We start from the raw sequence: 27,108 nt of genomic DNA, 5'->3' as shown, positions 1-27,108 counted from the left end.
AAATTCCAGTGAATATAAGCCTAGACGATCCAGTCTCTCTTCATATGTCAGCCCTGCCATAAGAACATAAGAATTAGGAACAGGAGTAGGCCATCTAGCCCCTCGAGCCTGCTCCGCCATTCAATAAGATCATGGCTGATCTGGTCGTGGACTCAGCTCCACTTACCCGCCCTCTCCCTGTAACCCTTAATTCCCTTATTGGTTTTATCTATCTTTGACTTGAAAACATTCAATGAGCTAGCCTCAACTGCTTCCTTGGGCAGAGAATTCCACAGATTCACAACCCTCTGGGAGAAGAAATTCTTTCTCAACTCGGTTTTAAATTGGCTCCTCTGTATTTTGAGGCTGTGCCCCCTAGTTCTAGTCTCCCTGACCAGTGGAAACAACCTCGCTGCCTCTATCTTGTCTATTCCTTTCATGATTTTAAATGTTTCTATAAGATCACCCCTCATCCTTCTGAACTCCAACGAGTAAAGACCCAGTCTACTCAATCTATCATCATAAGGTAACCCCCTCATTTCTGGAATCAGCCAAGTGAATCGTCTCTGTACCCCTTCCAAAGCTAGTATACCCTTCCTTAAGTAAGGTGACCAAAACTGCACGCAGTATTCCAGGTGCGGCCTCACCAATACCTTATACAGTTGCAGCAAGACCTCCCTGCTTTTGTACTCCATCCCTCTCGCAATGAAGGCCAACATTCCATTCGCCTTCCTGATTACCTGCTGCACCTGCAAACTAACCTCCTAAAAGAGTTTCATGCACAAGGACCCCCAGGTCCCTCTGCACCACAGCATGTTGTAATTTCTCCCCATTCAAATAATATTCCCTTTTACTGTTTTTTTTTCCCAAGGTGGATGACCTCACACTTTCCGACATTGTATTCCATCTGCCAAACCTTAGCCCATTCACTTAACCTATCTAAATCTCCTTGCAGCCTCTCTGAGTCCTCTACACAACCCGCTTTCCCACTAATCTTAGTGTCATCTGCAAATTTTGTTGCACTACACTCTGTCCCCTCTTCTAGGTCATCTATGTATATTGTAAACAGTTGTGGTCCCAGCACTGATCCCTGTGGCACACCACTAACCACTGATTTCCAACCGGAAAAGGACCCATTTATCCCGACTCTGCTTTCTGTTTGCCAGCCAATTCTCTATCCGTCCGGTAAGCAGCGGCCGCTGTCGTTCGGTGTGTGTGAGGGGAAGGCCCCGGGGGGCAGGGTGAGACTGGTGGCCGGAGGGGGGGGGTGGGGGTGGAAGCTGTTACCATTAGGTCGAAGGGGGTGTGTAGGCCTTGCGCCTCACATCTCTTCCCCCACCCTCTCGCTCCCCAGGCCTCCCGCTCGGTCTTGTTTCCGGGCAGAGCGGGAATAGGGCCGAGCGGGAGGCCTGGGGAGCACTGCCGGGCTTTAAATGTCCGCCCGGCTGGGGGGGATGAGGCCCCCCGGGGTCAGTCCCTCCCCTTGTGTTGAGGTTCAAATGGGATCCCGCTGTCGGGAGAGAAATGGCCCAAAATGGTGAGGTGCATGTGGAGGTTGGGAATGAAGGGGTGGTGGTTGTTTGTGGGGGGTGGTGAGGGGGATGCTGGCCGATGATTTTGGTCTCTTGATGAGGCATGTTATAATGGCATTGAAGTTTGGCATGCAGGTACAGCAGGCGGTGAAGAAGGCAAATGGCATGTTGGCCTTAATAGTGTGGGGATTTGAGTTTAGGAGCAGGGAGGTGTTACTGCAGTTGTACAGGGCCTTGGTGAGACCTCACCTGGAATATTGTGTTCAGTTTTCGTCTCCTAATCTGAGGAAGGACGTTCTTGCTATTGAGGGAGTGCAGCGAAGGTTCACCAGACTGATTCCCGGGATGGCAGGACTGACCTATGAGGAGAGACTGGATCGACTAGGCTTATATTCATTGGAGTTTAGAAGGATGAGAGGGGATCTCATGGAAGCATATAAAATTCTTACGGGACTGGACTGGACAGGTTAGATGCAGGAAGAATGTTCCCGATGTTGGGGAAGTCCAGAACCAGGGTTCACAGTCTAAGGATAAGGGGTAAGCTATTTAGGACTGAGATGAGGAGAAACTTCTTTACTCAGAGAGTTGTTAACCTGTGGAATTCTCTACCGCAGAGAGTTGTTGATTGCCAGTTCATTGGATATATTCAAGAGGGAGTTTGATATGGCCCTTACTGCTAAAGGGATCAAGGGGTATGGAGAGAAAGCAGGAAAGGGGTACTGAGGTGAATGATCAACCATGATCTTATTGAATGGTGGTGCAGTCTCGAAGGGCCGCATGGCCTACTCCTGCACCTATTTTCTATGTTTCTATGCTAATACATTTCCTCCGACGCCACGTACCTCTATCTTCTGCAGTAACCTTTTGTGTGGCACCTTATCGAATGCCTTTTGGAAATCTAAATATACCACATCCATCGGTATACCTCTATCCACCATGCTCGTTTTATCCTCAAAGAATTCCAGTAAGTTAGTTAAACATGATTTCCCCTTCATGAATCCATGTTGCGTCTGCTTGATTGCACTATTCCTATCTAGATGTCCCGCTATTTCTTCCTTAATGATAGTTTCAAGCATTTTCCCCACTACAGATGTTAAACTAACCGGCCTATAGTTACCTGCCTTTTGCCTGCCCCCTTTTTTAAACAGAGGCGTTACATTAGCTGCTTTCCAATCCGCTGATACCTCCCCAGAGTCCAGAGAATTTTTTGTAGATTATAATGAATGCATCTGCTATAACTTCCGCCATCTCTTTTAATACCCTGGGATGCATTACATCAGGACCAGGGGACTTGTCTACCTTCAGTCCCATTAGTCTGTCCAGCACTAACCCCCTAGTGATAGTGATTGTCTCAAGGTCCTCCCTTCCTACATTCCTGTGGCCTGCAAATTTTGGCATGGTTTTTGTGTCTTCCACTGTGAAGACCGAAGCAAAATAATTGTTTAAGGTCTCAGCCATTTCCACATTTCCCATTATTAAATCCCCCTTTTCATCTTCTAAGGGACCAACATTTACTTTAGTCACCCTTTTCCGTTTTATATATCTGTAAAAGCTTTTACTATCCATTTTTATGTTTTGCGCAAATTTACCTTCGTAATCTATCTTCCCTTTCTTTATTGTTTTTTTAGTCATTGTTTGCTGTTGCTTAAAATTTTCCCAATCCTCTAGTTTCCCACTAACCTTGGCCACCTTATACGCATTGGTCTTTGATTTGATACTTTCCTTTATTTCCTTGGTTATCAACGGCTGGTTATCCCTTCTCTTGCCACCCTTCTTTTTCACTGGAATATATTTTTGTTGCGCACTATGAAAGAGCTCCTTAAAAGTCCTCCACTGTTCCTCAATTGTGCCACCGTTTAGTCTGAGTTTCCAGTCTACTTTAGCCAACTCTGCCCTCATCCCACTGTAGTCCCCTTTGTTTAAGCATAGTACGCTCGTTTCTGACACAAATTCCTCATCCTCAATCTGTATTACAAATGCAACCATATTGTGATCACTCATTCCAAGAGGATCTTTTACTAGGAGATCGTTTATTTTTTCTGTCTCATTACACAGGACCAGATCTAAGATGGCTTGCTCCCTTGTAGATTCTGTTACATACTGTTCTAAGAAACAATCCCGTATGCATTCTATGAATTCCTCCTCCAGGCTACCCCGTGCGATTTGATTTGACCATCCCGGGAATCAGTCTGGTGAACCTTTGCTGCACCCCCTCAATAGCAAGAATGTCATTCCTCAGATTAGGAGACCAAAACTGCACACAGTACTCAAGGTATAGTCTCACCAAGGCCCTGTACAACTGCAGTAAGACCTCCCTGCTCCTATATTCAAATCCCCTCGCTATGAAGGCCAGCATGCCATTTGCTTTCTTTACCGCCTGCTGTACCTGCATGCCTACCTTCAATGACTGATGTACCATGACACCCAGGTCTCGTTGCACCTCCCCTTTTACTAATCTGTCACCATTCAGATAATCTGCCTTCGTGTTTTTGCCACATTATACTGCATCTGCCATGCATTTGCCCATTCACCTAACCTGTCGCAAGTCAACCTGCAGCCTCCTAGCATCCTCCTCGCAGCTCGCACTGCCACCCAGCTTAGTGTCATCTGCAAACTTGGAGATATTACATTCAATTCCTTCGTCTAAATCATTGATGTATATTGTAAATAGCTGGAGTCCCAACACTGAGCCCTGCGGCACCCCACTAGTCACTGCCTGCCATTCTGAAAAGGACCCGTTTATTCCCACTCTTTACTTCCTGTCTGCCAACCAGTTCTCTGTCCACGTCAATACATTACTCCCAATCCCAGGTTCCTTAATTTTGCACACTAATCTCCTGTGTGGGACCTTGTCAAAACCATTTTGAAAGTCCAAATACACCACATCCACTGATTCTCCCTTGTCCACTCTACTAGTTACATCCTCAAAAAATTCCAGAAGAATTGTCAAGCATGATTTCCCTTTCATAAATCCTTGCTGACTTGGACCGATCCTGTCACTGCTTTCTAAATGCGCTGCTATTTAATAATTGATTCCAGCATTTTCCCCACCACCGATGTCAGGCTAACTGGTCTATAATTCCCTGTTTTCTCTTTCCCTCCTTTATTAAAAAGTGGGGTTACATTAGCTACCCTCCAGTCCATAGGAACTGAACCAGAGTCCATGGAATGCTGGAAAATGACTATTTCTAGGGCCACTTCTTTAAGTACTCTGGGATGCAGACTGTCAGGCCCTGGAGATTTATCGGCTTTCAGTCCCTTCAATTTCCCTAACACCATTTCCTGACTAATAAGGATTTCCCTCGGTTCCCCCTTCTCTCTAGACCCTCGTCCCCTAGTATTTTTGGGAGGATATTTGTGTCTTCCTTAGTGAAGACAGAACCAAGTATTTGTTCAATTGGTCTGCCATTTCCTTGTTCCCCATTATGAATTCACCTGATTCTGACTGCAAGGGACCTACAGTTGTCTTCACTAAATCTTTTTCTCTTCATATATCTGCAGAAGCTTTTGCAGTCAGTTTTTATGTTCCCTGCAAGCTTACTCTCATACTCTAATTAAACTGCTTAAATCTAAATTTCTCCCAGTCCTCAGGTTTGCTGCTTTTTCTGGCCAATTTATATGCCTCTTCCTTGGATTTAACAGTTTCCCTAATTTCCCTTGTTAGCCACGGTTGAGCCACCTTCCCTTTTTTATTCTTACATTAGTTACCCTTCAATCCATAGGAACTGAACCAGAGTCCATGAAATGTTGGAAAATGACCACCAATGCATCTACTATTTCTAGGGCCACTGCCTCAAGTACTCTGGGATGCAGTCTGTCACATTTAAGGTGTTGGATGGGGTGCCAATCAAATGGGCTGCTTTGTCCTGGATGGTGTCGAGCTTCTTGAGTGTTGTTAGAGCTGCACTCATCCAGGCAAGTGGAGAGTATTCCATCACATTCCTGATTTGTGTCTTGTAGATGGTGGAAAGGCTTTGGAGAGTCAGGAGATGAGACACTTGCTGCAGAATACCCAGCCTCTGACATGCTCTTGTTGCCACAGTATTTATGTGGCTGGTCCAGTTAAGTTTCTGGTCAATGGTGACCCCCAGGATGTTGATGGTGGGGGATTTGGTGATGGTAATGCCGTTGAATGCCAAGGGGCGGTGGTTAGACTCTCTTGTTGGAGATTGCCTGGCACTGGCGCGAATGTTATTTGCCACTTAGCCCAAGCGTGAATGTTGTGCGGGTCTTGCTGCATGTGGGCATGGACTGCTTCATTATCTGAGGAGTTGCGAATGGAACTGAACATTGTGCAATCATCAACGAACATCCCCACTTCTGACCTTATGACAGAAGGAGTGTGGTCTTGGTCTGTACAGCGCAGACCGTGGCATTAGATCTAGTCACTAAGCTATCCGGGATTACACTTTTTAATAGTGTTTTGTTGCTAACCAGCTTGCTGCAGTGAGGATGTTTCACCAAATTAGGAGCTAGATGATGGTATGTTGCTGACGGTTTGAGGAAATGGAAACCCTGATACTGGTGCTGTAGTTCATATACTTGTGTGCCAGAAGGTTTCTCATCCCAACATTGTCTTCAATTGTTGTTGAACTTCAACTTAAAATCAATTTGAAAATGTGACTTTCACAAAAAAAAGGCTCAGTCCTGAGACTGATCGTTCCTGGGAGTGTGGTGGACATTGTGTAACAGTATGGGACTTGGATGTCTGGGGAACCAAGTGACTGGCATGTTTGTTGCAAGCTGCCCTGTGTACATCCTTTCACCATGCCAGTGTCTGTCATATAGCTGAAGAAGAGACTTTGAGACACAGGACAACAGCTGCTGGAAGGGGTTACCTTGAGGCCAGATATGAGAATATGTGCTTCGATATCTAGTTGCGACAAGGCACACAGCGCTGCTGAAGCTTCACCTCTCTAACTGGTAGAACCACCATTTACTGGGGTCTGGTGCTTCCATGTTATGGTGAGAAGGATGATGAAAATACACTCTCAGATCTTTCGGTGTAGTCGTTTTGGGGTCAAGATGATGTGTCTGGAATGGGAATTCAGAACCAAGTCAACCCGTGAGGAGGTGCGTCGCTGAGTCGGGAGCAGCGTCGAGGAGGTGCGTGGAGAGGCGTGAGTTCCGGGGTCAGCGAGAGGCCTATAAAGGCCCAACGCGGCGGCAGTCGGGAGCAGCGTGAGGAGGTGCGTCGCTGAGTCGAGAGCAGCGTCGAGGAGATGCGTGGAGAGGCGTGAGTTCCGGGGTCGGCGAGAGGCGAGCCGGTGCAGCTACAGGGAGAAGGCAAAAAAGAAGTAGAAAGAAACAGAACGGTGATGTCACAGCCAAGGGGGTAAGTAATTGGCTGGTGATTGGTGAGTAGTTTTTCTTTTTTCTCTTCTATATCAGTGAGTAAACTTTAGCATTGTTGCCAATTTAAGTGTATCTAAGGGTTAAGTCATGGCAGGAGAGCTCGGTCACGAGTTATGCTCCTCCTGTACCATGTGGGAACTCAGGGACGCTTCCGGTGTCCCTGACGACTACGTGTGCGGGAAGTGTATCCATCTCCAGCTCCTGACAGACCGCGTTGCGGAATTGCAGCTGAGGGTGGATTCACTCTGGAGCATCCACGATGCTGAGAATGACGTGAATAGCACGTTTAGTGAGTTGGTCTTAGCGCAGGTGAAGGGTCCACAGCCAGCTAGGGAATGGAAGACCAGCAGGAAGAGCAGTGCAAGGAAGGTAGTGCAGGGGTCCCCTGCGGTCATCCCCCTGCAAAACAGATACACCGTTTTGAGTACTGTTGAGGGGGATGACTCATCAGGGGAGGGCAGCAGCAGCCAAGTTCATGGCACCGTGGCTGGCTCTGCTACACAGGAGGGCAGGAAAAAGAGTGGGAGAGTGATAGTGATAGGGGATTCGATTGTAGGGGGAATAGATAGGCGTTTCTGCGGCCGCAACCGAGTCTCCAGGATGGTATGTTGCCTCAACTGGTGCAAGGGTCAAGGATGTCTCGGAGCGGGTGCAGGACATTCTGAAAAGGGAGGGTTGTCGTGGTGCACATTGGTACCAACGACAAAGGTAAAAAAAGGGATGAGGTCCTATGAGACGAATTTAAGGAGCTAGGAGCTAAATTAAAAGGTAGGACCTCAAAAGTAGTAATCTCAGGATTGCTACCAGTGCCACATGCTAGTCAGAGTAGGAATCGCAGGATAGCTCAGATGAATACGTGGCTTGAGCAGTGGTGCAGCAGGGAGGGATTCAAATTCCTGGGGCATTGGAACCGGTTCTGGGGGAGATGGGACCAGTACAAACCGGACGGTCTGCACCGAGGCAGGACCGGAACTAATGTCCTAGGGGAAGTGTTTGCAAGTGCTATTGGGGAGGAGTTAAACTAATATGGCAGGGGGATGGGAACCAATGCAGGGAGACAGAGGGAAACAAAAAGGAGACAAAAGCAAAAGACAGAAAGGAGATGAGTAAAAGTGGAGGGCAGAGAAACCCAAGGCAAAAAACAAAAAGGGCCACTGAATTTAAAGAGGCTGCAGGAGGGGTCAAAACTAAAAATCATGGTTTAAAAACTAGTATTAAAACACACTATCTAAACGCACGCAGCATTCGAAATAAAGTAAATGAGTTGATGGCACAAATCATTACAAATGGGTATGATTTGGTGGCCATTACAGAAACGTAGTTGCAGGTTGGCCAAGACTGGGAATTAAACATACAGGGGTATCTGACGATTCGGAAAGATAGACAAGAAGGGAAAGGAGGTGGGGTAGCTCTGTTAATAAAGGATGATATCAGGGCAGTTGTGAGAGACGAAATGAACAAAATGTTGAATCATTGTGGGTGGAGATTAGAGATAGTAAAGAGAAAAAGTCACTGGTGGGCGTAGTTTATCGGTCCCCAAATAATAACTTCACGGTGGGGTGAGCAATAATCAAGGGAATAATGGAGGCATGTGAAAAAGGAACGGCAGTAATCATGGGGGATTTTAACCTACATATCGATTGGTCAAATCAAATCGCACGGGGTAGCCTGGAGGAGGAATTCATAGAATGCATACGGGATTATTTCTTAGAACAGTATGTTACAGAACCTACAAGGGAGCAAGCTATTTTAGATCTGGTCCTGTGTAATGAGACAGGAATAATAAACGATCTAGTAAAAGATCCTCTCGGAATGAGTGATCACAGTATGGTTGAATTTGTAATACAGATTGAGGGTGAGGAAGTAGTGTCTCAAATGAGCATACTATGCTTAAACAAAGGGGACTACAGTGGGATGAGGGCAGAGTTGGCTAAAGTAGACTGGAAACACAGACTAAACAGTGGCACAATTGAGGAACAGTGGAGGACTTTTAAGGAGCTCTTTCATAGTGCGCAACAAAAATATATTCCAGTGAAAAAGAAGGGCGGTAAGAGAAGGGATAACCAAGGAAATAAAGGAGAGTATCAAATTAAAAACCAATGCGTATAAGGTGGCCAAGGTTAGTGGGAAAATAGAAGATTGGGAAAATTTTAAACGACAGCAAAGAATGACTAAGAAAGCAATAAAGAAAGGAACGATAGATTACGAAGGTAAACTTGCGCAAAACATAAAAACGGATAGTAAAAGCTTTTACAGATATATAAAACGGAAAAGGGTGACTAAAGTAAATGTTGGTCCCTTAGAAGATGAGAAGGGGGATTTAATAATGGGAAATGTGGAAATGGCTGAGACCTTAAACAATTATTTTGCTTCGGTCTTCACAGTGGAAGACACAAAAACCATGCCAAAAATTGCTGGTCACAAGAATGTGGGAAGGGAGGACCTTGAGACAATCACTATCACTAGGGGGGTAGTGCTGGACAGGCTAATGGGACTCAAGGTAGACAAGTCCCCTGGTCCTGATGAAATGCATCCCAGGGTATTAAAAGAGATGGTGGAAGTTATAGCAGATGCATTCGTTATAATCTACCAAAATTCTCTGGACTCTTGGGAGGTACCAGCGGATTGGAAAGCAGCTAATGTAACGCCTCTGTTTAAAAAAGGGGGCAGACAGAAGGCAGGTAACTATAGGCCGGTTAGTTTAACATCTGTAGTGGGGAAAATGCTTGAAACTATCATTAAGGAAGAAATAGCGGGCATCTAGATAGGAATAGTGCAATCAAGCAGATGCAACATGGATTCATGTTTAACTAATTTACTGGAATTCTTTGAGGAGATACCGAGCATGGTGGATAGAGGTGTACCGATGGATGTGGTGTATTTAGATTTTCAAAAGGCATTCGGTAAGGTGCCACACAAAAGGTTACTGCAGAAGATAAAGGTACGCGGAGTCAGTGGAAATGTATTAGCATGGATAGAGAATTGGCTGGCTAACAGAAAGCAGAGAGTCGGGATAAATGGGTCCTTTTCGTGTTGGAAATCGGTGGTTAGTGGTGTGCCACAGGGATCGGTGCTGGGACCACAACTGTTTACAATATACATAGATGACCTGGAAGAGGGGACAAAGTGTAGTGTAACAAAATTTGCAGATGACACAAAGATTAGTGGGAAAGTGGGTTGTGTAGAGGACACAGAGAGGCTGCAAAGAGATTTAGATAGGTTAAGCGAATGGGCTAAGGTTTGGCAGATGGAATACAGTGTCGGAAAGTGTGAGGTCATCCACCTTGGGGAAAAAAAACAGTAAAAGGGAATATTATTTGAATGGGGAGAAATTACAACATGCTGCGGTGCAGAGGGATCTGGGGGCCCTTGTGCATGAAACTCTTTTAGAGTCCCTTGTGCATGAAACTCTTTTGAGTTTACCTGTGAAAACATAAAACATGTATCCGTGCCACCCGACCTGGATGACACACACAAGACATTTACAAGGCCCTTTTTTTTTTTTTTTTTTGTGGTTTTTTTTTTTGGGCACTAAAATCAAATTGTTACTTTTTTCCAGTGCCCCCTATAAAAGGAGAGGGGGACACTAAAAGCACCGGCAATTAAAACAAATTAAACTTTAAAACGTAAAATCAAATTAAAATTTGGTTGCCGGGCGTGATGATGCACTCCAGTCCCTCCGGTGCCCACCTCTCGCGGAAGGCCGCGAGCGTACCGGTGGACACCGCGTGCTCCATCTCCAAGGACACCCTGGACCGGATGTAAGAGCGGAAGAGAGGCAGGCAGTCAGGTTGAACGACCCCCTCGACCGCCCGCTGCCTGGACCGGCTGATGGCACCCTTGGCCGTGCCCAGGAGCAGTCCTACGAGGAGGCCTTCGGACCTACCCGCTCCCCTCCGCACAGGGTGCCCAAAGATCAGGAGAGTGGGACTGAAGTGCAGCCAGAATTTCAGGAGCAGCCCCTTCAAATAATGGAACAGGGGCTGCAACCTCGTGCACTCCATAAAAACATGGAACACGGACTCCTCCAGACCGCAGAAATTGCAGGCGGCCTGGGAGTCCGTGAACCGGCTTAAAAATTTGTTGCACGGCACTGCTCCGTGCACCACCCTCCAGGCCAAGTCCCCGATGAATAGTGGGAGGACCCCTGCGTAGAGTGCCCTCCATCGGGGACCCCCGCCTCCTCCGGACGGCAAGATGGTACGCCATGGCGTGTCCGGACGGCCGGCGAGGATGGCAAAGTTGAGGGTGTGCAGGAGCAGCCCGTACAGGAAACCCCTCCGCGCGGAACTGAAAGGCACGGAGGGGATTTCCCCGAGGCGGCTCAAGTTGTGAGGCGCCGGCCCCCGAGGGAGGTTCCGGGGTTTGGCGCCGATGAGGAATTCCGTCCGGACGGGGGTCAGTTCGGACGGGATCTCCCCACGTGCTTGAGCCTCCTCGATGCACCTAACGGAGTCAGGGCCCAGAGCTGTTTTTAGCGACTCGATGGCATCGGCCGCGTGGCGGACGTTGGCAGAGTTTAGGCGCCGCGCCAGCGTGTCTGGCGCCATCCAGCCCGCTCCTCCGCCATCGAGCAGGTCCCTGACCCTGGTCACCTCACCAGCCACAGCCCTCTCTTCCGACCGCCACATGAAGCCTCGGCCGTGGAGGTACGGATTCCCGAGCAGCGGCTCCTGCAGGACGGCCGCCACTCCAGCCGGCGGAGAGCTGCGCTTGGTGGAGACTTTGTTCCAGACCCTGATGAGTTCCCTGTAAAAGACAGGCAGCTCCCGGAGGGCGGTCCTGGCACCCCCCAAGTTCACAAACAGGAGCTGCGTGTCATAATTGAGGTCGAGCTGCTGGCGGAAGAAATACCTCGCCAGAGCGCACCACCTAGGAGGGGGCTCGACGTAAAGGTATCTCTGCAGGGTCTGAAGACGGAAAGTCGCGAGCTGGGCGCTGACGCACACCAACGACTGACCGCCCTCCTCAAGCGGGAGACTCAAGACCGCGGCAGAGACCCAGTGCTTCCTGTTGTTCCAGAAGAAGTCCACCAGCTTCTTCTGTATCTTGGCGACAAGCGCAGGGGGAGGGGTCAAAGTGACCAGCCGGTACCACAGCATTGCGGCCACCAGCTGGTTTATGACTAGCGCTCGACCCCTGTAGGACAGCACTCGGAGCAGTCCTGTCCAGCGCCCTAGGCGAGCGGCGACCTTGGCCTCCAGCTCCTGCCAGTTCGCCGGCCAGGCTCCCTCGTCGGGGCTAAGGTAGACTCCCAGATAGAGGAGATGGGTCGTGCTCCAGGCAAAAGGCCTGAGCTCCTCCGGCAGGGAGTCCACCCGCCACTGACCCACCAGGAGTCCGGAACATTTCTCCCAGTTGATCCTGGCGGAGGACGCGGCCGAGTAAATCTCCTGGCACTCACGCATCCTCCGCAGGTCAGCGGGATCCTCTATCGCGAGGAGCACGTCATCGGCGTAAGCCGAGAGGACGACCTCCACGCCCGGCCCTTGCAGAGCCAGTCCCGTCAACCTCGTCCGCAAGAGGCGCAGGAAAGGCTCCACGCAAACGGCGTATAACTGGCCGGACATGGGGCATCCCTGGCGCACCCCTCTCCTAAAGCGAAGGGGCGCCGTCAAGGACCCGTTAACCTTAATCAGACACTCCGCGGCGGCGTACAAAAGTCGGATCCGGGCGACGAAATGCGTCCCGAACCCGAAAGCGCGCAGAGTTCCGAGCAGATAGTCGTGATCCACCCTGTCGAACGCCTTCTCTTGGTCGAGGGATAGGAAGGCGACCGACAGACCAGCCTCCTGGGAGCAATGGATGAGGTCCCGGACCAGATGGATGTTGTCGTGGATTGTCCGGCCCGGGACCGTGTATGACTGGTCGGGGTGGATCATGTGGTCCAGCACGGCACCAAGGCGAGCAGACATCGCCCTGGCGAAGATTTTGTAGTCCGTGCTGAGGAGGGAGACCGGGCGCCAGTTCTTAAGGAGGCGGAGATCGCCCTTCTTAGGCAGCAGGACGATGACTGCCCTGCGCCAAGAGAGGGGCATCTCCCCGGTCGCCAGACTTTCCCCCAGGACCCGCGCGTAGTCGCCCCCCAGGACGTCCCAGAACGCCCTGTGGAACTCCACGGTCAGCCCGTCCAGCCCCGGGGATTTTCCCCTCGAGAGCCGGGCGAGGGCACCGGTCAGCTCCGCCAGGCTTAGCGGAGCTTCCAGATTTTCGGCGCCCTCCGGGCCGACCCTCGGCAGGTCCTCCCACAAAACTCTACGCGCTTCCTCGCTGGACGGATCCGGAGAGAACAGAGCCCCGTAATATTCACGGACCCTGTTGTTGACGCCCTCCGGATCCGAGACGAGAGAGCCGTCGTCGGCCAGCAGCGTCAAGAGCTGCTTACGGACACTCTGCCTTTTTTCCAGCGAGTAGAAGAAGGGGGAGCCGCGGTCCAGATCCCGCAGGAACCGGATCCGCGACCTCACGAACGCGCCTCGGGACCCGACGAGCTGCAGGTCCTTCAGCGCGGCCTTCTTCGCTTCGTACACCGTCCGCAGGGCCGGGTCCCGGACGACTTGACCGAGACGGGCTTCCAGGTCGAGCACCTCTTTTTCTAGGCGCCCGACTCTGGCCGCCCGCCTCTTGGTCGACCCCCTCGCGTACTCTTGACAGAAGACGCGGACGTGAGCCTTGCCCACGTCCCACCATAGCCTCAAGGAGGGGAAGCCCCCCTGCTTCCTTCTCCAGTCGGACCAGAATCGACGGAACGAGTCCTGGAACCGCACGTCCTCCAGCAGCCGGTTGTTAAAGTGCCAGTACGCGGACCCCGTCCTCGCGCGGAGCGAAGCGAGCTCCGCCCACACCAGGTGGTGGTCCGAGCACGGCACCGGCCGCATGGAGGCCGCCGGGACGCAGGAAACGTACGCCCGAGACACGTAAAGGCGGTCGACTCTAGACCATCCAACTCCAGGCCTCACCCAAGTAAAGGCGCTGGAGTCGGGGTGGAGATTTCGCCAGACGTCCACCAAGTCGAAGGACCCGACCAGGTCCCTCAACTTCTCCATCGCCGTCATGCACTGCGGGGCACCGGAGCGGTCCCTCGCCTCGAGGGTGCAGTTAAAATCCCCCCCGAGGACAATGCAGTCGCCGACGTCGACGGAGCCAAGAAGAGCGGACACCTCTTCAAAGAAGCGCGTTTGCTGCGGGCCGGGATGAGGGGCGTACACGTTCACGAGATGGAGCGGCACGTCCCCCAGGCGAACCGTTACGTGCAGCAAGCGGCCTGGCACGGGCTCCTCGACCCCCAAGATCTCCGGCTGAAAATGCGGGCCCAGCAAGATGGCCACCCCACTAGAAATGGCGGTGAGGTGGCTCATGCGGACCTCTCCTTGCCATTCCAGGAGCCACGTGGCTTCGTCTCCCGGAACGGTGTGGGTTTCTTGCAGGAAGCACACCGCATATTTCCCCTCCCGCAGGAGCGAAAAATTGTCAAATCTACGGCGTGCCCCTCTGCCGCCGTTGATGTTGAGGCTGGCTATGGTTATCTTCATGGCAAAAGCATAGTGCAACCTCTACCTTAACCTATTGTGGGGGAGGGAGCGGAGTCTTTTGTTGAACTCCGCTCCCTCCGCAGCCCAGCGAGGAGTCCCTCGAGCTCGCGCAGCTCAAGGTGCTGCTCCTTTGTCAAGGGCCCGCCCGCGGCCAAGGTTTTAACGGCGGCGCGGACGGACCCCTTGATCAGCTCCGGCTCGGACCATTTTTCCAGGGCCAGTCGGGCTTGGTCGCGGCGACCCCGGCTCTGGGCCATCCCTTGTGCATGAATCCCAAAAAAAAGTTAGTTTGCAGGTGCAGCAGGTAATCAGGAAGGCGAATGGAATGTTGGCCTTCATTGCGAGAGGGATGGAGTACAAAAGCAGGGAGGTCCTGCTGCAACTGTATCGGGTATTGGTGAGGCCGCACCTGGAGTGCTACGTGCAGTTTTGGTCACCTTACTTAAGGAAGGATATAATAGCTTTGGAGGGGTTACAGAGACGATTCACTAGGCTGATTCCGGAGATGAGGGGGTTACCTTATGATGATAGATTGAGTAGACTGGGTCTTTACTTGTTGGAGTTCAGAAGGATGAGGGGTGATCTTATAGAAACATTTGAAATAATGAAAAGGATAGACAAGATAGAGGCAGAGAGGTTGTTTCCGCTGGTCGGGGAGATTAGAACTAGGGGCACAACCTCAAAATACGGGGGAGCCATTTTAAAACTGAGTTGAGAAGGAATTTCTTCTCCCAGAGGGTTGTGAATCTGTGGAATTCTCTGCCCAAGGAAGCAGTTGAGGCTAGCTGATTGTATGTATTCAAGTCACAGATAGATAGATTTTTAACCAATAAAGGAATTAAGGGTTATGGGGAGAGGGCGGGTAAATGGAGCTGAGTCCACGGCCAGATCAGCCATGATCTTGTTGAACGGCGGAGCAGGCTCGAGGGGCTAGATGGCCTGCTCCTGTTCCTAATTCTTATGTTCTTATGTAACCCTCCGTGGCAAACTTGGTAAGCCGATACTTAACCTAGACAGCTCCGTGGTATTCCAGTGCTAATGATTGACCAGCAGCCAGGCTCACCAATGTTACATGGGGCTGGGATTCTTCCCATTTAGCTCTAGGAAACTCTGAAAGACACAGCCCTAACTGGTAAGGTAAAATGGCTAGACAATCAGTGAGGAGCTCAAGGTTGCTCTGTGTTGGTAGCCTACACAGTTTTAGTTGGCCAAACTCCAGCAGCAACAGTCTACCTGCACACTTAGGGGAGGGGGGATTGTATCCCTAAACATTGGCCATGCCACCCTGTACCTACATTCTCTGGACTTGGGTCAGTGGGCTATGTTCCTATGGAAAAATAGTGCAGGCAAGCAGAAATTCTGCCTGTGGATTTCTCCGTAGCTTGGTTTACAGATTCATGGATATGTTGGCTTTTCATGCCTGTTGCTGCCCTTGGTTGTGTATCCAGCCCTACAAGCTCACGGTATGGATTTTAGCGCCATAGGAATTGCTAGATGAGCAAAGACCAAGGTCCATCTTGTTCCCCTCCTACCACCCAGGTAGTCCCACGATACAATAATGGAGTTGTTGACCAATCGCAGCAACCAATCTCTATCAAGGAGTCTACAACAGACCCAGACATGAGGTGAGGAAAGCCTCAGTGGGGGAAAGAAAGAACTTGTATTTATATAGCACCTTACCCGACCTCGGGGTATCCCAAAGCACTCTAACCAATGATGTACTTTTGAAGTGTACTCACTGAAGTAGGGTGGGAGGAGGCTCATGTAGATTGCAAACACCAGCATAGACCAGTGGGGCTGAATGGCCTGTTTCTGTGCTATACATTTTATGTAAGTCTGTGTAATGTAGGAAACATAGCAGCCAATTTGCGCACAGTAAGGTTCCATAAACAGCAATGTGACAATGATCAAATAATCTGTTTTAGTGATGTTGGTTGAGGGATAAATATTGGCACCGGGGAGAGCTCCCCTGCTCTTTGAATAGTACAGTGTGATATTTTACGTCCATCTAAGAGGGAAGACGGGGCCTCATTAACATCTCATCCGAAAGACGGCACCTCCGACGGTGCAGCACTCCCTCAGCACTGCACTGGAGTGTGGATTTATGTGCCCATAACCTTCTGACTCAGAGGCAAGAGTGCTACGCACTGAGCTATGACTGACATCTCTGAGAGCTTTGGGAATCATGGGTGCAAAGTCATCTGTTTTCCCAAGCATGCTACACTTGCCGTATGTCACAAACTGCTCATATACTGTACTCCAAAGTGTTATTTTTTGAAAGAAATCTATCTAATTTGCATTTGAGAGTGAGGCAGGGAGTTTAGGTGGGCAAGTAGGCAATGGCAGACATTTATAGATTACATGGATGAACTTCAGCAATTGTATATCCCTGTCTGGAGTAAAAATAATATGGGGGAGGTAGCTCAACCGTGGCTAACAAGGGAAATTAGGGATAGTGTGAAATCCAAGGAAGAGGCATATAAATTGGCCAGAAAAAGCAGCAAACCTGAGGACTGGGAGAAATTTAGAATTCAGCAGAGGAGGACAAAGAGTTTAATTAGGAGGGGAAAATAGAGTATGAGAGGAAGCTTGCAGGGAACATAAAAACTGACTGCAAAATGTGAAGAGAAAAAGATTAATGATGACTTGTTTCCAATGATAAATTCACCTGATTCTGACTGGAAAGAAATGTCAGACCAATTGAACAAATACTTTGGATCTGTCTTCACGAAGGAAGACACAAATAACCTTCCGGAAATACTAGGGGTTTGAGGGTCTAGCGAAAAGGAGGAACTGAAAGAAATCCTTATTAGTCAGGAAATTGTGTTGGGGAAATTGATGGGATTGAAGGCTGATAAATCCCCAGGGCCTGATAGGCTGCATCCCTGAGTACTTAAGGAAGTGGCCCTGGAAGTAGTGGATGCATTGGTGATCATTTTCCAACATTCTATTGACTCTGGATCAGTTCCTATGGACTGGAGGGTAGCTAATGTAACATCACTTTTTAAAAAAGGAGGGAGAGAGAAAACAGGGAACTATAGACTGGTTAGCCTGACATCGGTGGTGGGGAAAATGTTGGAATCAATTATTAAAGATGAAATAGCAGCACATTTGGAAAGCAGTGACAGGATCGGTGCTCGTCAGCATGGATTTATGAAAGGGAAATCCTGCTTGACAATCTTCTAGGTGGATGTGGTGTATTTGGACTTTCAAAAGGCTTTTGACAAGGTCCCACACAAGAGATTATTGTGCAAAATTAAAGCACATAGTATTGGGGTAATGTAATGATGTGGATAGAGAACTGGTTGACAGACAGGAAGCAGAGAATCAAAATAAACGGGTCCTTTTCAGAATGGCAGGCAGTGACTAGTGGGGTGCCGCAGGGTTCAGTGCGGGACCCCAGCTATTTACAATATACATCAATGATTTAGGTGAAGGAATTGAATGTAATATCTCCAAGTTTGCAGATGACACTAAGCTGTGTGGTGGTGTGAGCTGTGAGGAGGATGCTAAGAGGCTGCAGGGTGACTTGTACAGGTTAGGTGAGTGGGCAAATGCATGGCAGATGCAGTATATTGTCGATAAATGTGAGGTTATCCACTTTGGTGGCAAAAACAGGAAGACAGAATATTATCTGTGTTGTGTATCTGTAAAGCATGCACTCCCATGTTCTGCCACCAGGAAGCACATCCGCTGAAGTCCCAAGGGATCCCAGCATCCCTTGGGAGCACTGTATATAAGCCGGCTCCTAAGGCCTGTTACTCACTCTGGAGTGTCTTAATAAAGACTGAGGTCACTGTTACTTTAACCTCCCTGTGTGCAGACTCATCTGTGTTAGGAACGCAATAATCTGAATGGTGACAGATTAGGAAAAGTGGAGGTGCAACGAGACCTGGTGTCATGGTACATCAGTCATTGAAGCTTGGCATGCAGGTACAGCAGGCAGTGAAGAAGGCAAATGGCATGTTGGCCTTCAAAGCTAGAGGATTTGAGTATAGGAGCAGGGAGGTCTTACTGCAGGTGTATAAAGCCTTGGTGAGGCCACACCTGGAATATTGTGTTCAGTTTTGGTCTCCTAATCTGAGAAAGGACGTTCTTGCTATTGAGGGAGTACAGCGAAGGTTCACCAGATTGATTCCCGGGATGGCAGGACTGAGATATGAGAAGAGACTGGATCAACTGGGCTGGTATCCACTGGAGTTTAGAAGAATGAGAGAGGATCTCATAGAAACATAAAATTCTGATGGGATTGGACAGGTTAGATGCAGGAAGAATATTCCCGTTGCTGGGGACTTCCAGAACCAGGGGTCACAGTCTAAGAATAAGAGGTAGGCCATTTAGGACCGAGATGAGGAGAAACTTCTTCACTCAGAGTGGTTAACTTTCTCTACCGCAGAAAGTTGTTGAGGCCAGTTCGTTAGATATATTCAAAAGGGAGTTAGATATGGCCCTTACGGCTAAAGGGATCAAGGGGTATGGAGAGAAAGCAGGAAAAGGGTAGAGGTTGAATGATCAGCCATGATCTTATTGAATGGTGGTGCAGGCTCGAAGGGCCAAATGGCCTGCTCCTGCACCGAATTTCTATGTTTCTAAGTACCAAATGAAAGGAGGGTGAAAACACTAGGGTATAACAAGTGCCCAGGCCAAAGACAAATAATCCCCCTCAGTGCATCTGCACAAAATAATCGCATCAAAACCGTATAAACACACTCAATAAATTTCTTAAGCAGCAGCATGAATGCTGGGGAGGGGGGGGGCGCAGCGGTGATCTGGTGGTGGGGTGTGAAGAACAGTTACTGCACTCCGATATGTTGCTGCATTGTATTGGTGCGTGCGTTGCGGGGGGGGGGGGGGGGGGGGGCAGCTTATACACGGCCCTTCAAGTGAGGGAGGCAAAACGAGGGCGCTACCTGCTCATGCGTTCAATGCCAGGAGCTCACGGGGCAGTCATGGAGGAAAACCTTAACCAAAGAAGCACCTCCCTTATAATCAGTTGATTGAGTGGAAAATTAATTTTAATAAAATACGATTGGGTGTTTTTCTCCCTGCCTCGCCAGAAGGCACCAACACTTCCTGGGATACAATTCTGTGGTTGCTGGCAACCATCCAGTATGTTACCAAAATGGCAATAATTACATGCCTGTAGGTTACTCAACCATAGAGAGCATCACAGCTAAGCCCCTTGTGCTCACCTGATCATATATGCACACTTTTCAGCAGGTGATGCTCAGGAATCAGAGAGGGAACTCTGATTTTTCCCATTCCTACCCTAACCTTAATTTCTGCCAGTGTGCAGTAGGGAAGCAATTGTACCCTCTGAAATGCAGCCACCCCGCCCCCCAGGCTGAGATTAACTAAATCAGCACAGACCAGTGATCAAACCGAGGACTCCCCTGGTCTTTATAGTGCATTTACCTGCCATTGAAACTAGCTGTGTATCTCAATGATTGTTTTTATCTCCTGCAACCTGAATGAGGTGTGCGTTTTGTAACATGCTAGGATGGTTAATGGATGGAGGGGATGTGCTGACAGTCCTGATACTTATGCCTTTTTTTGTGACAGTTGATTTCAGATGGCCTCAGGAAGAGAGACATCCCATACATTTGGAGAGCATTCTTTAGAAGTGAATTCTTTGTTGGATCCTTCTTATCTAGCACAGACTTCTGCTCACCTGCGTTCTGCAATGGAGGCTCTGTCTAATCAGCCAGCTCCGCTAAATGCAGGAGTCGGACTTTGTGAGACTGATACAGAGCTACAAAAGATGTTAATTGATGAGAGAATGAGGTGCGAACATCACAAAACCAACTATCAGACACTGAAGGCTGAACACACAAGGTATGCTAAAAGCACAAAATTACAGGGACTGGAAATCCGATACAAAAAAAAATGCTGGGAGTATTCAGCCGCAATGTTCTCTTATTTTTTGGGTGCACGGACCCTTTAAGGGGCTGTACGGCTCATTCAAAATACTACGCATGTGTGGGTTTCTCACACTGAAAAGCAGGCTGTGTGGGAGGTTCAGAGAGCTGCCGGCTGCGCAGCTTAACGGTTACATTGCTCAGCTGTGGCGAGAGCAGAAAAGTTAACATTTTACATGTGGACCTGCGATCAGATGTGCAGTTCTGACAAGGATGTCTAGGTCTTGAGGGTGCAGAGGAGATTTACCAGGGAATAAAGACTTCAGTGATGTGGAGAGACTGGAGAAGCTGGGATTGTTCTGCTTAGAGCTTAAGGGGAGATTTAATTAAGGTGTTCAAAATTATGAAGGGTTTTGATAGAGTAAATAAGGAGAAACTTTCTTGTGGCAGGTGGATCGGTAACCAAGGGAGACAGATTTAAAATAACACGCACAAACGTCAGTGTTCTCGATCAGGCCAACATCCCCAGCATCGAAGCACTGACCACACTCGACCAGCTCCGTTGGGCGGGCCATATTGTTCGCATGCGCGACACAAGACTCCCAAAGCAAGCACTTGACTCAGAACTACTACACAGCAGGCGAGCCCCAGGTGGGCAGAGGAAATGTTTCAAGGACACCTTCAAAGCCTCCGTGATAAAGTGCAACATCCCCACCGACACCTGGGAGTCCCTGGCCAAAGACCACCCTAAGTGGAGGAAGAGCATCCGGGAGGGCACTGAGCACCTTGAGTCTCGTCGCCGAGAGCATGCAGAAACCAAGCGCAGGCAGCGGAAGGAGCGTGCGGCAAACCAGTCCTACCCACTCTTTCCTCCAATCACTGTCTGTCCCACCTGTAACAGAGACTGTAAGTCCCATATTGGACTGTACAGTCACCTGAGAACTCACTTTTAGAGTGGAAGCAAGTCTTCCTTGATTCCGAGGGACTGACTATGATGATGAATTTGCAATAGAACCAGAGGGGAGATGAGGAGAAATGATTTTGTGCAGCGAGTTGTTATGATCTGGAATGTGCTGCTTGAAAGGGCGGAGGAAGCAGATTCAATTGTAACTTTCTAAAGGCTATGTGCATGAAGAAGAAAAATTTGCAAGGCTATGGGAAAAGAGCAGGGGAGTAGGACTAATTGGATAACTCTTTCCAAGAGTCAGCCCGGGCACGGTGCGCTGGAAGGCCTCCTGTGCTGTATGATTCTACCGGAAATGTTAACTCATCTGATCTCTTTGCAAATACTGACTAACTTGCTGAGTGTTTTCAGCATTCTTTTTAGCTTTAGCATACATATTCTAGATGTTTCAGAATATTATAGGTTTCCATTAAGCAAGACCGTTAATAGAAACATAGAAAATAGGTGCAGGAGTAGGCCATTCGGCCCTTCTAGTCTGCACTACCATTCAATGAGTTCATGGCTGAACATGCAACTTCAGTACCCCATTCCTGCTTTCTCGCCATACCCCTTGATCCCCCTAGTAGTAAGGACTTCATCTAACTCCTTTTTGAATATATTTAGTGAATTGGCCTCAACAACTTTCTGTGGTAGAGAATTCCACAGGTTCACCACTCTCTGGGTGAAGAAGTTTCTCCTCATCTCGGTCCTAAATGGCTTACCCCTTATCCTTAGACTGTGACCCCTGGTTCTGGACTTCCCCAACATTGGGAACATTCTTCCTGCATCTAACCTGTCTGAACCCATCAGAATTTTAAATGTTTCTATGAGGTCCCCTCTCATTCTTCTGAACTCCAGTGAATACAAGCCCAGTTGATCCAATCTTTCTTGATAGGTCAGTCCCGCCATCCCGGGAATCAGTCTGGTGAACCTTCGCTGCACTCCCTCAATAGCAAGAATGTCCTTCCTCAAGTACAACTGTAGCAACACCTCCCTGCCCCTGTAATGACTGCGGATTTATCTTGCAGTGCATATAATTAGGCTTTTTTTTAATAAGAGGTTGCTCATATTTAAAAATACTACAGTAACGCACGGTGAAGTAGTTTATTTGTCCTAGAATCGAACAATGAACAAGCTTAACAGCAGCTGTAGTTGACGCTTGTGAAGCTTCCAGCATCACCCGGTGTATTGTAACTACCAGAGATACCAGAGTTGATGCAAATTGTGTACAGTGGAACATTAGGGGGAGTAACTTTGTAGTTTGTTGCTTACTGGAATCTGGCAGTGAGCACCTGGATGCTTCAGCTGATTGTTTTTGAAACAGTCCCACAGTAATAACTAGGAGGGGGAGAACAGTTCTCATTTTAAAAAGGTGTAAAATAATGGTTGCAACTGTCCTGCTGTGCACACTTCCCTCCTCTGTGTTTTTGGTGTTACTTTTCAGAACAGAACTTTGCCCTTGACACACATTTAATTTGAAGATTTTGATTGCTCGCTTGGCGTCAGTGCAGTCTGATCTTTTTGAACGGCACCGATGCAGATCATTCATTGTAACGCTGTGCGTGAAATTGCCAGTCTCCTCTTGGTAGAGGACCCACCTGAAAAAGCTTAAAATGACGAGGCCTTAAGCTTCTATCTGTCATTTGAAGCTCCAGCAGCTGGTGAGCAGGGCTGGGGTCTGTTCAGTGTTTGTTTAGTGAATTGTGCACCTGCTTTCTTTGGTCATGGGACATTACAGATTGTATAGCGATTGAGGATTTGGCACAGTTTAGTACACTTGGGTAGCACTATGCCTCGATAGGCCAGTCATTTCTTTACAAGAACCTTAAAGGGGAGAAAAGTTAAAAGGGCGACTTGAAACTTCCCCTTTTTATGGAAGAAAATGATGAGTGTGCCTTTGAAAACATCAATTTTATTGCTGATATGGAAACCGCCAAGTCACTCTCCCTCCCTGCGGGCCTGTTCTGGTGATGTTAGTTATAGGGAGCCCTGACAGTTCGGGAGACCGCTGGAGAATCACTATTGCAATCGACGGGAGCCATTACTTCTAATCTGGCTGACAGCTCCCCTGAGCCATCTTACTCTGGGGAACCATGTTTCAGGCTGGGGATTTTACAGTCTCCCTGGCAGCAGAAAGAATGATATTTTCAAAAAGAGAAATTTAGTGCTCCACAAAAATATAGTGCCGTTAACATAGTAAAATGTCCCAAGATGCTTCACGGGAGTGTAATCCAACATAAATATTGGCACTGAGCCAAAGGAGGAGACGTTGGGACAGATGACCAAATGGTCAAAGAATAGGCTTTATGGAGTGTCAACAGATTAGAAAGTAGCTAAAGTATTACCAATCTTTTTTTTTTAAAAAAGGGCATTTGTTGACCCAAGAAAAGTCAGGTTAGTAAACCTAAGATCTGCTGTGGGTAAAGTATGTCGAAAGCATCCTGAAAGTGGGGATAATGAAATGGGCTGGGTAGGTTTGGTAAGAGGGAGTCGGCATGGATTTGTGGGAGAGAGGTCTTGTAGTCAATGATGGATCTAATTAACAGCGGAAATTCGGTGCATGTGAAGCACTTAGATTTCAGTAAAGTTTTCTCGGAAGTGATTAGGCAACAGGTAGCAAGACGTGGAGTAGGAGACAAGTATCCGAGGTGAATTGAAAATTGGCTGAATAAGAGAATTCGAAGAGTGTTTGTGACTGGAGCCTCATTGACGTGGCAATAGGTCGCTAGTGGGGTGCTGGGGCCATTGCTGTTTACTGACGATTTGGACAAGGGGACAGAACTGTCGAGGTTTGCAGGTCTCACCAGATGATGGGGGGGGGGGGGGGGATAAGTAATAGGTGAGGGGCAAAAAAAATACAAATGAATCTGGATAGATTGGGAAGGTTGTCCAATACAATAGCATTTAATATGAGCAACTGTAAGGCAATGAGACTAGGAAAATGACATAAACAGTGGAAGAGTAAATTACATGGAAACATAGAAAATAGGTGCAGGAGTAGGCCATTCGGCCCTTCGAGCCTGCACTGCCATTCAATGAGTTCATGGCTGAACAAGCAACTTCAGTACCCCATTCCTGCTTTCTCGCCATACCCCTTGATTCCCCTAGTAGTAAGGACTACATCTAACTCCTTTTTGAATATATTTAATGAATTGGCCTCAACAACTTTCTGTGGTAGAGAATTCCACATGTTCACCACTCTCTGGGTGAAGAAGTTTCTCCTCATCTCGGTCCTAAATGGCTTACCTCTTATCCTTAGACTGTGACCCCTGGTTCTGGACTTCCCCAACATTGGGAACATTCTTCCTGCATCTAATCTGTCTAAACCCGTCAGAATTTTATATGTTTCTATGAGATCCCCTCTCATTCTTCTGAACTCCAGTGAATACAAGCCCAGTTGATCCAGTTTTCTTGATATGTCAGTCCTGCCATCCCGGGAATCAGCACTCCCTCAATAGCAAGAATGTCCTTCCTCAAGTTAGGAGACCAAAACTGTACGTAATACTCCAGGTGTGGCCTCACCAAGGCCCTGTACAACTGTAGTAACACCTCCCTGTCCCTGTACTCAAATCCGCTCGCTATGAAGGCCAACATGCCATTTGCTTTCTTAACCGTCTGCTGTACCTGCATGCCAACCTTCAATGACTGATGTACCATGACACCCAGGTCTCGTTGCACCTCCCCTTTTCCTAATCTGTCACCATTCAGATAATAGTCTGTCTCTCTGTTTTTACCACCAAAGTGGATAACCTCACATTTATCCACATTATACTTCATCTGCCATGTATTTGCCCACTCACCTAACCTATCCAAGTCACTCTGCAGCCTCATAGCAGCCTCCACGCAGCTCACACTGCCACCCAACTGGTGCAGGATGCACACGGGTGATGGCTCTGGGGGTATTAGTGGATTGTGCACGTGACACCAGCAGCACAATGTGCAGCAGCAGTAAGAAAAGCTGATCAGATCTTGAGTGTGTAGATGGAGTCAGAGAACAGGAGGCCTGTACCAGGTACTGGTACGGTCACTGGTACTGTATGGTTCTGGTCGCTGTACGACAGCAAGCATGTTGAGGCATTGGGAATGCTGAAAAGGACAACCAAACAGATACTGAATGTATCTGAGCTATGAGGCAGGTGAAGAGCCTTGGGATTGTTTACTCTGAAGGAGAAATGGTTTAGCGACGCAAGTTCTCTTACTGAAACCTATTATACCGTCTAATAATTAGAGATGAAACAAACCGATCTTATGAGCTAAGTATGTGCTTGGGGTAGCATGGAAATGTTCAATTTCATGGATTGTAGAACTATCAATGTTGGGTGAGAGTAGATCTAATTGGTGGAAATTTTTCTTGCTGCAGGTTGCAGGATGAATATACAAAAGCCCAGCATGATCTGAAACGGCTGCTCATGGATAAACAAAGCATCCAGGAGAAATTCCACCTTCTACTAGCTGAATTGCGTGGGGAATTGTTGGATAAAACAAGGGAGCAAGAGGAACTGAAAATGCAGGTGAGGTAGAACAATTTTCCTAAAAAATCAAATTTCCACCAACTGTATCGAATTCAGATATTAGAAATAAATAATTGGCAAAATAACCATTATACATTATGAAAAGAGGCTTTTGGAAAGAACAGTTTATGCAGGTGTGAGAAAGAAGACTTGCATTTATATAGTGAGGTGTACTAGGGGTGTCTGATAATCTAGAAGTATTTGACAGAGAGCTAAGGGAGATAGCATTCTTGTCCTTGACATGCTCTGTCACTGGAACAGCAGTCAATAAAGCAAGTAACTAGTTAGCCAGATCAGATTGTAAGATGGAAGATGTCCTGTTAAAACTGTACAATATTCTGGGCAGACCACAAGAAATTCTTGCATTTATGTAGCAACTTTCTAGACCTCAAGATGTCCCAAAGCAATTAAGTACTTTTTGAAGTAAAAACAGAAAATGTTGGAAATACTCAGCAGGTCAGGCTGCATATATGCAGAAAGAAACAAGAAACATTGTCAGCAGTGGCTCAGTGGGTCGCAGATGGTGACACATTTTTGAGGACAGCCGAATTTGAGAAGGGCACTCCATAATCCCAATCGGTTGACAGAGTCGAAGGCCTTTGTGAGGTCAAAGAAAGCCATGTACAGAGGTTGATGCTGTCCCTACATTTTTCTTGGATTTGTCGTGCGGTGAAGATCATGTCCGTTGTGCTCCTTAGCGAGTAGAATCTGCATTGCGACTCTGGGAGGAGCTCTTCAGCCACTGGGAGAAGGCAATTGAGGAGGATTCTCGCGATGGCAGACATCAGGGAAACTCCTGAAATTACCGCACTTGTCACCTTTCTTGGTCACGATTACGGCATCTCTGAAATCCACTGGTATGCTCTCCTCCTCCCAGATAAGAGAGATGAGGTCATGGATTCATGCCAAGACTACTTCTCCGCCATGCTTTAGTACTTCGGCAGGGATTCCATCTGCTCCTGAGGCCTTGTTGCTTTTCAGTTATCGGATGGCCTTTTCAACCACATGCTGGGCTGGGATTATGCAGAGATGGTGGCAGATAGCATGCTGTGGAATGGAGTCACGGACATTCACGACAAAGACAGAGTCTTGGTTAAGGAGATCCTCAAAGTGCTCCTTCAAGCGGGCACTGACTGCCTCTGTGTCCCTGATGAGTACTTCTCCATTCTTGGCTCTCGGTGGAATAGGACCTTGAGTGCATGGACCGTAGGTGGTCTTGACTACGCTAAAAAATCCACGCACGTCGTGATTGTCGGTTAGTTGCTGGATCTCCTGTGCTTTTTCCACCCACCATCTGTTCATTAGGTCATGAGTTTTATGTTGGACCTCTGCCTTCAGTTGCCTGTAGATCTGCTTTCCTTCACTTGAGTTGTGGTGTTTCCAATTCAAAAATGCCTT

At 48.2% G+C, this 27,108-nt stretch overlaps 1 protein-coding gene across 1 annotated transcript in view; it reads left to right on the top strand.

Annotated features, from left to right (window-relative positions):
• LOC139278121 (centrosomal protein of 83 kDa-like) overlaps positions 1-27,108 on the top strand; it is a 75,717-nt gene that overhangs the window by 2,355 nt on the left and 46,254 nt on the right. Inside the window, exons 2-3 of the mRNA XM_070896778.1 lie at positions 19,961-20,233; positions 25,560-25,710. Coding sequence (XP_070752879.1) covers positions 19,971-20,233; positions 25,560-25,710 — 414 coding nt within the window. The 5' untranslated portion in view covers positions 19,961-19,970. The remainder of the gene's footprint in view (positions 1-19,960; positions 20,234-25,559; positions 25,711-27,108) is intronic.

This window comes from Pristiophorus japonicus, chromosome 13 (genome assembly GCF_044704955.1).
Source record: "Pristiophorus japonicus isolate sPriJap1 chromosome 13, sPriJap1.hap1, whole genome shotgun sequence".
Classification (NCBI taxonomy): Eukaryota; Metazoa; Chordata; class Chondrichthyes; family Pristiophoridae; genus Pristiophorus; species Pristiophorus japonicus.
The sequence above is the reverse complement of the archived record's forward strand: the minus strand, read 5'-3'. Positions and strand labels throughout refer to the sequence as shown.